Genomic DNA, 11,933 nt, shown 5'->3' on the forward strand with positions numbered 1-11,933 from the left:
CCAGCGCACCGTTGATCCAGTGAGCAGTTCAGAGTCAGTCGGTGAGCCTCCTTGTATTTTGGAGGATCCATTTCATTGTTTTTTAGTTTAGTTCATTAGGATGTTGTGGGGTTTGTCCCAACATCCATCTCAGTTGTTATTAGAGGCTTCATAGACAGTCAAATGTTAGTTCTTTAGTCTTTTTATTGTCATTATTCCATGTTGAGACTTGAGTTTGCCTTAATGGCCAGTTGAATGTTCCTTTATAACATTCCAGTTTATTATATGAACTTATCTTTGTTGAGTTTAAGTCTTCCGCTGAGTTAAGTATGCCAGGCCAAGGGTTCGCTTGGGGCCAGCAACGGTTTTCAAGTGCCGGCCACATCCAGGGTGTAGGCTTGGGGCGTGATAGTGAAGAAGATGAGGAAGGTGGGGTGTGAAAAAGAAGAGATGTGGGGGTGGGGTTTAAGAAATATTTTGATGTTTAATTTTTTTTTTACTTTAATAATTATCTAACGCTCTGACACGCATGATTTTTTTTAATTATTATTATTTTTCCATGTCAGCTTTAGGGGTAAATAAATTCACTTTTAAATAGCAGAGGTGTGTAATATGTCGTCATGATAGTTTAAGCGTGTAACTAACTTTTCGATACAAATTCAAGGGAAAATCTATGTCTTTTCCCTTATTTAAAATGTGTAACTTATTACTAATAGAACTATATAAACAATACATATAATGATTGTTCTAGTAAAAAGAGTTTTTTAACGTTAAATTGATAACAAACTTACCTAAAACTAATAATTTAAAACAAATTTTCAAAGAAATCATCTATAGTAAAAAAAGAAATTAAGTAATAATTTGCATCTAATGTCTAAAGTCTTTATTAAAACCCCAAATAAATTGAAATCAGTACTATAGGACCTATTCAACCGAATTTTAGGAAGTTGTTACACCTTCTCATCACTAATTCATCAAACTGCGGCCGTGTGGGGCTGTCTCCTTGAAACAACAATAATGATAGGCTATACCATTATTGCAATTTGCAGGACTCCCTTCGTTTTATATTATTTTTTTATAAAAAATATCACAAAATTTCTCCCTTAATTTTTTTTTAAAAAAATTTACACTCTTCTAAAAAAAGAATAAATTATAAAGGTATAATGAAATATTTATAGTTAATTATATCTTAATTTTGTAAATTGAAAATCAACTTGGTACGAATACTTATAGTAAATTAGACAACATATATGAGGCGAAGGAGTAGCAAAGAATAGTGTTTTGCTTTTTCTGTCACTTGCTAGAAAAAATATTCATTTCGTTTCAATTTATTAGTTTTTTTTTTTAAAAAAAATATGTTTAAATAGGAGTAATTTTTTTATTAAAAAAATATTTAATTTTAATTTTATGGTAAATCATACAAATCAATTTAAGACTATAAGATTAAAAATTTCTTTTAGTCTTTTTAAATTTCGTATCAAGATAGAATCGGACAAGCAAATTCAAGCAAATAAAGTAATAGTAATATACAATATGCATGCAGACAAATAGATGTTGGTCTATATAAATATCATGTCAATTGTAGCTGATTTTGCTATAGAACAAAAAAAGAAGAATTATTAGGCTATATAGAATTATAGATGATGATGGTATAGTAAAATATATTTTGTTGTTTATGTATGGACAATTACTTCATGTTATTGGCCTTGTCTGTTTCAAGAATAATCTCGTGTTATGTTCCACAATATTTTTCATGAAAAAAATATTAGTGAATTTATTTTTAATTTTTTTAAATATTTGATAAGTAAATAAAAAAATATAATTATGTCAAAATCATTTGTATATAATCTAGTAGAAACATTATGAAAATGAAATGTGGTAGGAAGTGAAGGTAGCGGAGTGGCGGGATGTGGGATGATCACGGTCCGTGACTTATGGAGTAGGAATTGATGGAGTTGAGTGGGTGGAATAAAGACCGAGCTTGAAATGTTACTATATTTCAAACTTGTTTTCTCTACTTCGATTAGAAAAGTCGTTTTTTCTCAATTTTTGAGAAACTAATTTTCTTAGAAAAATATTTTTTAATGAGGTGTGACACACCATATTTACTTAATTGAATAGATCTTGAAATATTATACATAAAAATCATAATATCTAGTCACCACACTTGGGGGACAAAAACTATGTAAAGACATGTTGATGCATACATACATAGAGATAGATTGATGGAAGCACAAAAGTTTGGATAAGTATTTCAATAATTCAATTGAATGATATCATCAAGGCCGATTGCTTCTCTCGAGATAGTAATGAGGAAGGAAAATGCTTTGTCTATCGATGTAGTTTCAAGTCTTCGATGTCCCTTGGATACTGACAAGAATTGTACTTCTTTTGTCAAAATTATAGACCAGGTATTTCTTCTTCTCCTTCAAGTTCTACTGCACTCTTCGATCAAGTAAACCAACCCACAGAAAAAAAGAAATCTTTTACACTGATTTATCGTACTCTCTCGACCAAGTCATCATAAAAAATACGGAAAAATCTTTCCAGAGTGAGAGAAGCAATCGATATGACTATTCTTTTTCTTAATATGAAATTTTGATTTTGAGTTTTGAATATAAAATATCCTTAATAAAAAGCGTTTTCTCCCTCGAATGAGCCCTACGTAAATATTCGTAAGGCGCCAATACAAATATCATACATCGATATTTCAATTAAATGGACAAGACAAAATGCTTCTAAGCATGTTGCACATGTATCACAAAACTAAGACAAAAGGAAAACATAAAATAATGACACAACCCACAAAATGTTTGGAATTCATCCATTTGTGCGTCACCATCAGAATCATCTTTCCCTTAGTCTCCTTTACTGTCTTTTTCAAAAAAAAAAAAAGAGTTCTTTTTCTTTGTCCCCCCAATCCCCATAGCCACAACCTTTGACCCTTACCTTTAATGCACTGTTGATCCCTTAAGTCTCCTTTACTGTCTTTTTCAAAAAAAAAAAAGAGTTCTTTTTCTTTGTCCCCCCAATCCCCATAGCCACAACCTTTGACCCTTACCTTTAATGCACTGTTGATCCCTTAAGTCTCCTTTACTGTCTTTTTCAAAAAAAAAAAAGAGTTCTTTTTCTTTGTCCCCCCAATCCCCATAGCCACAACCTTTGACCCTTACCTTTAATGCACTGTTGAAAAGGATTTAAGTTATATATACTGATTTGGTAAATAATCTTCCAATTTAATTGGTTACAACGCGTTAGTATTCCACTTTCTAGGTTACCATGTCAGGCTCGTTACGAAGAGTTACATGTTATTTTCGATCAAGTTAACTTGACAATGCACAAAACTTAAACTTTAGAAAGAAAATAAGAAACTCCCTAGCAATAGTTCCAAAAGGATTTCTTGAATTACTTAAAAAGAATTCATTTCATTGTTTTCAACTCAAGAGGCACTTTTGTAATAGAAAACCAAAATCAATAAAATAGCTATAGCTAAAAAAAATTGAGAATATTTTCTTTTTGTTCTTTTCCTTAAACAAAAAACTTAAGTTCTAGTGCTAGCAATTGTTGCATTGCAATGCAACTCCTCAAAAAATCAAAGAGTCAATAGGAAGGGCAAAGAATTAGGATGAGACCTTGGGTTTTACGTGTCACCATTGCCGGTCGTGGTTCTTCAGGAGAGTGAAATTTGATCAACACGACAACCTTCGAGCATGAACACAGTGTCGGTCATGGTGGGACGATCAAGGGGGTCCGGTGCTGTGCAAAGCAAGCCTACTTTTACTCCTAATAAAAACTCTTCCCATTCTGATGATTCAGGGTCCAGTTCAAGCAATCCTGGCTCTAACAATTCTGAAATTTGCCCTCTCTGTAATTGCCTCTTTACCCATTTCACAATGTCCTCATCCTGCGAGAACATTAACGACTTTTTCCCTGTTAGCAGTTCCAGTAATACAATGCCAAAGCTATAAATATCTGATTGCCTTGTGGCTTCTCCTGTTAATGTTGCTTCTGGCGCCACATAGCCTATAGTCCCAACTGATGTTGAAGAGGAAGGTTCGACTGGTGTGGCTACAGTAAGCTTGTCTAAGCCGAAGTCTGAAAGATGGGCTTCAAAGTCTGCATCAAACAGTACATTTTGTGGTTTAACATCTCCGTGAATAATAGAGGCTGCGTGGAGGAAAGCAAGCCCACGGGCAATGCCAAGTGCAACGAGGTGTCGCATTGGCCAATTGAGAACATGACCACCATCTTGATGAGATGCTTCTTGAAGGAGTGTTGCAAGGTTCCCGTTTGGCATGTAATCATATGCAAGTAGTCTAAGGTCTGGAGGGCCAGCATAGTACCCGCGTAGAACAGTTAGGTTTCTGTGCTTCACTCTGCCAAGCGATTCAGCCTCTTTTCTGAATGTGTTTTCATCTAGTGATCCATCTGGTAGTCTACAGATCGAGAGCAACATTCCATCACTGTAACATGCCTTGAATAGGACTCCGTGGCGTGTTCTGCTAAGAACATTTTCCTCATCAAATTCCCTAGTTGCTTCGATTGTTTCAGCGACTGTAATTCTGTTATTGAACATAACAAGTTTTGGCCCAGCATTGTTGCCACTGCCACGAGAACCACTGGTCCTCGAACTAACCCTTGCAGGGCTATGCTTCTTCTCTCCAGCTGTTTTTTCTTTGAGCTTCCTACGCCATCTCAGCAAGGCGTATATGTAAAAACAGCAGCATGATGCAAGGAGAAGACCTCCACTAGCAGACACTGCAATAAACATAATCAGTCTATTCTTACCATTACCAGTTCGCTCACATTTTCTATTCAATGGCTCCCCACACAAACCCTGGTTGCCACTGAAATCCGATGGATCGTTAAAATGAGAACCGAGCTTCACTGGTATCTGGCCTTCCAACTTATTGTTCGATACATTGAAGTTCACCAACTTTGGGAGCACTGTAAGATTTTCTGGGATTTTTCCACTCAAGTTGTTTCCGGAGAGGTCAATGGTAATTAAGCTTGATAAGCTGGAGAGTGATGCTGGAATGTTTCCCGAAAGATGGTTCGTGTCCAGCACAACTGATGTGAGGGATGAACAATTGGAAATAACTTCTGGAATTTCACCTGTCAGGGTATTTCTACCCAAATCCAACACACTCAAACGGGAGAGACGTGCAAGATCAGAAGGAATTTGGCCACTCAATGAATTTGACCTCAGATTTAAAATCTTCAGAGCAGTGTTATTACCCAAGTCAGGAGGTATTGAACCAGATATGTGATTCTTAGACAACGAGAGGACAACTAACGATGTCAAGAACCCAAACGTAGACGGTATATGACCTGAAAATGAATTGGAAGATAGATTCAAGAACTGCAAACCCATTAAGCTACTAAAACCTTCAGGAACATTTCCAGACAAGTTGTTTTCTTGCAAAGCAATCACTTGTAAACTAGGCAAACCACCAAGAACAGATGGCAATTCGCCTGATAAATTCTGTCGACTCAAATCAAGAGCTACCAGCTTATACAAAGTTCCAATGCTAGACGGGATAGTCCCTGAGAAGCCATTCTTACTCAGATTTAGAACCGATAACTGCTGAAGGTTCTCAATACCAACGGGAATACTACCTGAAAACTTGTTCCCACTAAGATTCAATGTGCTTAAATTGCTCAAAAACATCAACTCCTCAGGCAAGCTTCCCGTAAGACGGTTTCCTTCCAAATTCAAACTTTCAAGACTAGTGATATTGCTAAAACTAGAAGGGATTGAACCCGAAAACTGATTTCTTCCCATGAACAAAATCTTCAAGCTTTTAAGATCACCTATAAAAGCTGGAATTTCCCCTATGAATCTGTTCCCTTCAAGATCAAGAACATTCAAACTACTACATTTCGTTATCCCAACCGGTATATCACCTTCGAATGAATTATTTCCAATTCTCAGTTGCTCCAACCTCAACAAATTCCCAATGGAACTCGGGATTGTACCCGAAAACAAATTCCCTGACAAGTCCAAGGACGACAATGCAGAATTGTCTGTCAAGAAAAAAGGGAAATCTCCATGTATCTGATTGTGTTGAATATCCAAAACTCGCAATGAACTAAAACATCTAGACGATTGTGGGTGAAGAATCTCAGCGAAGGCATTGAAACCCAACTGAACAATCTGAAGGGAAGGAGGATACACAGAACCATTGCAGAAAAATGAAGTTGCTAAGTATCCAGAAAGCTTATTATGCGATAAATTTATCACCTGAATCTTCGGAAGAGCAGCAATCCCCGCCGGTATAACACCAGTAATACCATTCCCTTCAGCACTCAAATGCACCAACGACGAACAGTTCGAAATTGCAGAAGGAACTGTTCCTTCTAACTCATTGTAGTCAAGCATAAGATACTGAAGTTGTTGAAGCCTACCAAAACTCGCCCGAATATCACCGGAGAATCGATTGTACGACAGATTAAGCAGAATAACCTGAGAAAGGTCCGATATTTTCTCCGGTATACCACCGGAAAACAAATTCTCCGAGACATCAAAATACCTCAGATTCACCGGCAACTCACTGGGTATTTCACCATACATCTGATTTCCAGCCACATTAAACGTTTCAAGCTCAGTCAAATTCATAATCTCCGGCGGGATTTCACCGGAAAAAGAGTTATACTGTAAGAAAACAGTATCCAGAAGTTTGCATTTGGAGATTGAAGCAGGTATAGTTCCATTAAAGAAATTTGAACGAAGACTAATCTTACGCAACATACGCAAATCAGAAATCTGGGTAGTGAGAGATCCACTAAGCTGTAAATGTGGAAGACGAATTTCACTCACATAGGAATCATTTGAACAAAAAATTCCTCGCCAATCGCATGGAGCAGAAGGAGATGTAGAATCCCAACTTGTGAGTGCTCCAAGTGGGTCATGAATACTAAGTTTGAAGGATTGAAGTGCTTGAATTTCTGGGTTTTGTTGAGAAAAGCAAAAGAATGAATGGGTGAAGAGAAAGAGGAAGAAGAAGAAGAAATTTACAGAAGATGAAGAAGTAGCCATGGAGATTAAGGGTATCATTGTGAGAGTGAGACAATGAAAGATGAGTGTTATTGGCAGGGTTGCAGCTAGTTTTGGTAAGTTGCGAAATCAGAATTTTTACTAGAAAAATGACCGGGAGGGAGGAGGGGAACGGCTTCTTATAAGTCGTGGATTGAGAATTTTCACTATTTCTCTAACTCGCGCATTTAAAATTTTCACTAATGAAGGGTGAGACTGCTTATATAACTCGTTCACTCATAATCTTCACTAATGAAGAGTGGAACTGCTTCTATAATTCGTGTACTCAGAATTTTTACTAAATGAAGGGCAGAGTTGCTTCTAATAAGTTGCGGATTTAAAACTTTTATTACTAAAGAATGGAGTTGCTTCAGATACATTGTTGACTCAAAATTTTCACTAATGAAGGGTGGAGTTACTTTTGATAGGTCACGGATTCAAAATTTTCAATCGACTATGAGATTTTTTACCAGAAAAATGAAGGGTATAATTGCTTTTTATAAGTTACAGACTCGGAATTTTCATTAATAAAAGGTGGAGTTATTTTTGATAAGCTATGAACTCATGATTTTCACTAATGAAGAATGAACCTGCTTTTGATAAGTTGTGAATTCAAAATTTTCACTAATGAAAAATAAAGTTACCTCTAATAAGTGATAGATTCAGAATTTTCACTAATAAGAAAATTTATTGGCTATAAAAAAAAATCAATATTTTTCGAAAAAAATGTAATTTTTTCACTTTATTTTATGAGGTGAGTGTACAGTGTGAAGTAGATGTGGAGATTAGAGTTTTTATGAAGGAACATTTATCAAATGGCAGAATTGTGATGTGGAATTTAAAATGTCATAAATCTATGGACTATGTGGTTTAATTTGGGTTGCAAATTTTAGCCTCTTATGTGTTGAAATTATTGGTCTCATCATGACATCTTATCCAACTTATTGACTTACAACTTATACATGCTTTGATTATGTAAATTACAAAATAATACTAATTGAATATCATATTAAATGTGTTGAGTTTTATACAAAATAACCAAAAAGAAAAATATCAATATATATAGTTATGATGAATAATTCCTTTTGATAATTAATAACCAAACTAATGGAGAGTTCAATCGAAAAGACTTGTCTAGTAGGTGGGACATTTCATTTGGTCTATAGTTTTTTTAGCATTTTTCTTTTTAATTGATAAAAGACAGTTGACATACAAAATCGATCCTTTTTTAGAATCAATGACTAGTTGATCATAATTGACATCCCTCTTGAATTCAGGCCACTACTTCAATCGTGATCTCGTGTATGGATCAATCGACTATAATATCATTATTATAGACCAAGAGAGCTCAACCCAAAAGACTATTACGATACGTGGAATAACTCACTTTTAATCTGTAAATTAATTAAATGATCGTTTGGTAGTTGAATAAGAAAGAAGCTATTCATGTATTAATTTTTGCATAACTTATACGACATTTGATAGGTAGATACGAAATAAGTTATTCATGTATTAAATTAATACGATTTTGTTGATGGTTTAGAAATTTTATCATACATTGTAAGGGGGTGCTTATGTGTTATTTTTCTATTTTGGTTTCATGTGCCCTAAATAGAAAAGAATAATCTTATAATGTATAATTAAATTAATAATTATGGTGAAGTACACAATCAAATATTCCTTAAATAGTAGGGATAAAAACAAAGAGGAAAGAATATGATGTTACGTTTTCTTTTTCATATCTGATAATTATATTAAAAGTATGATTAATTTAAATTTCTGCATTAATTGTTGTAAGATTCATTGTATCAATAGAACCTTTTTCATCCTCAAAGTGTAATATTACATTAAGTGATGCAAATATTTATTTATTTTAGTTACCTACCTCTATGATTCTTTTTTATATGTAGAAAATTATTGTGAGCAATTTAATTTTCAATCCTTCTTTCTTTTTTCATCATCTTTACCAAATGTCAAAAACAAGTACTCCTTTTCTCATTTTTAGTTTGTCTTCACACAAAATTATTATTTTTTAAATTAATTTTTTTTTTAATCTTAAAAATATAATATCACTCTTATAATAAAGCATCATTAAGAGTAAAATAAAAAATTAAATATTATTTTACATATAAAAAACAACATTTTTTTTTTTGAAATTACTAATTTTTCACCTTTTATTGTTCTGTCATTTCCTTGTAACCCTTTCCACCAAATTTGTTGACTTTTGGTACTTTAGATTTACTACTTTTGAGATGTGGGTGGCCAATTAAAGGTGCACAAAAAGGAGAAAGAATGAACAAAAATAATACTACACAAAAAGGAGAAAGAATTGCACAAAAATAAAATTAATACTACATATTTTTAATTACATCTTTATACTTTATTTCCTTGATACGAGTCCATTAAGGAAATTGACTAGTATCAAGAAAATAAAGTATAAAGATATAATTAAAATATATATTAATTTTGTTTATATTATTGAGATGATACTTATCTTAGGTAGGATAATAATAATTGAGATTACAAGTATCAATATTCTTCTTTTTTCCCCATGATTTTCATATTCAATCAAATAATTTTAATTTTAATTTTTCATCCAATATTTCCTACTTGCACTTAAGCTTCGACGAATTTGAATTCGCTCTAAATGAGATAAGTTAATGTAAATTGAAAGGGAAGCAACAATGCCGAACTCTAATATTGTACTCCTTTCGTCCACTATACTAAAAATAAATATTTATTTTACTTGTCCAAATAGTTTATCACTTTATAGTTACTAACTTATCCTTATTTACCTCTAGATTATAGTCATTTGTAAAATATATTACATTCAAAGAATGATAAGTAATATTATTATTTTATTTATTGCTTTATAACAATGTGTTAAATTATATTGGACAAAATATTATAAAAAATTTGCTGACATAAAGTTCAATACTTTTTAACATAATCGAAACAGGAAAAAACTACTACTTGTTATAAAGTCTCCCTGGTAAAGGGTAGATACAAAGGACCACAAAAACCCAATAATTGTGTTGACATTATATTCATTACGTTCTGTCTACTTTTATTTCTCAATCTTATATTTTTCAAAAGCCAATTTAATTAATTTTTAAAATTATATTAGATTTCATTAATTCGATATTTTAAATAAAAAAATTAGATAATAAAAAACTATACGAAAATACTATAAATTGTAATTTTTTGCATATCAAAAATATATATATAAATATATAGTCAAATGTTAGTCAAGTTTCTTATAATCGGACTTTAAAAAAAAGAAAATTATGATAATTAGAAGTGGACGAAGGGAGTATCTTACTCTGTTCTTCTATTAAAGTCAATAGGCAGGCAAATGTGATAGCTACAAAGATACATTAAATATCATTTTTGCTTCTGTTTTAGGCGGGAGTTTATTCAAATTATTCTATTAAAATTCAAAAGTCCGAAGTTAAATAAATAATTAAAATACAAAAATGATTATTTTTATTTAACTAAAATAGATAAATTGTTCAAAACTTATATTTAATCTAATTGACGGCCAAACAGTTGTTCGATTTTACAATTTTTTTTTTGTTCAATTGTTGAGCGACATATTGAACAGAAAAAAATTCATCAGATAAATGGTCGCTTGATTGTTAGTTAAATTAAGGACAAGTCATTCAATTTTGTGCGATTTGTCCATTTTGATTAAATATTTTTTTTTTAAAAAGGTGATTCTTCATGCATTTTAATTTTAAAAATAGCCCTTTTGATTTCAAACTCCAACAAGCTTGGTATAGGAATATTATATGTTTGACAACTGAAAGGATCGTCTTAATAAGATTGAGGATCACAAGTCAGATTTTAAAAACACCTTAAATTTTGAATATACAATACATCCTATTATAAAGTTGATTTCTTCGTAATACGAAATGAAGTTGAAATAGAAAGTTACTTAAAAAGAGAACGACGCTAGAAGAAATTTGTAATACGCTATTACACTCAAGATCTAAAATCAATAAAATTAAGATGATAATTATCTCAAACATCTAATAATTTTTTTGAATATTCATAAAAATATCAAGATACTACCAGATTCAATCTTGACAGTCAAACACTTCAAGAAGATTCACAAAATCCTCTTTACATTAAATAAATTCCAAAAAAGTCCAAATCATTCTACGTTCGAGAAATAGAGAACTAACAGTTTTCGAATCACGAAAAAAATCTATAAAACTTCCTCAATAACATTTCTTTATTGAATCTCCTTGGACTCCCATAATGTTGTAAAAACAGAGGATTCTGGTTCCTTAATCCAACCCCAAAGTGCTCTAAACATGTTTATCAAATCAATTAATGTAAAAAATATCAAAGAAACTGTTAGAATTATAAAAATAACAACAAATAACAAGCCAAAAATTATGTCTATTTTATCAATTTTCCCCAAATGTCCTGATTTAAAATGTGAAAAAACATTAATTAAGAAAATAATTAATAAACCTGTAATTAATCCAGAAAGTAGAGTCAATATTGCTCTGCATATGAACTTGAAGGCATAATGGCAAGGCTTGTTTTCTCTTTTTGAATTATTATTATTCTCCATCTTTATTTGTAACATTGTTTGGAATTTTTTTTCTATGGTATTAGAAGAAGAAAAATAATACACTAGTACCAATTTATGCAATGTAATTTGACTTGACACTGATTTTAAGAAAGAAAGATTTTTTTTTTTTTTGAAACTGACTAAAAAAAAAAAAAGAGTTAATAAATTGAGTCAGAGGGAATAAGAAGAAGCAAAATTGAATTGGTAAATTATTGATAACCTAACAGTAAAGCAATAATTTTAAGGGAAGTAATATAGATTATAAGGTAAGGTAATTAAGCTCTAAAGAAAATATTTGATTGGGGATTTACTTACTTGAAATATCATATAGGG

The 11,933-nt window shown here is 32.1% G+C and overlaps 1 protein-coding gene across 1 annotated transcript; it reads right to left on the reverse strand.

Annotated features, from left to right (window-relative positions):
• Positions 1-3,464: 3,464 nt before the first annotated feature.
• Positions 3,465-7,097, reverse strand: LOC102581602 (probable LRR receptor-like serine/threonine-protein kinase At4g36180). Its single transcript, XM_006343365.2, has one exon. It carries the CDS (start codon positions 7,034-7,036, stop codon positions 3,650-3,652), a length of 3,387 nt encoding a protein of 1,128 aa, XP_006343427.2. The 5' UTR covers positions 7,037-7,097; the 3' UTR covers positions 3,465-3,649.
• Between the last annotated feature and the right edge of the window lie 4,836 nt (positions 7,098-11,933).

Source organism: Solanum tuberosum, unplaced genomic scaffold, assembly GCF_000226075.1.
Source record: "Solanum tuberosum cultivar DM 1-3 516 R44 unplaced genomic scaffold, SolTub_3.0 scf00039, whole genome shotgun sequence".
NCBI classification, from domain to species: domain Eukaryota; kingdom Viridiplantae; phylum Streptophyta; class Magnoliopsida; order Solanales; family Solanaceae; genus Solanum; species Solanum tuberosum.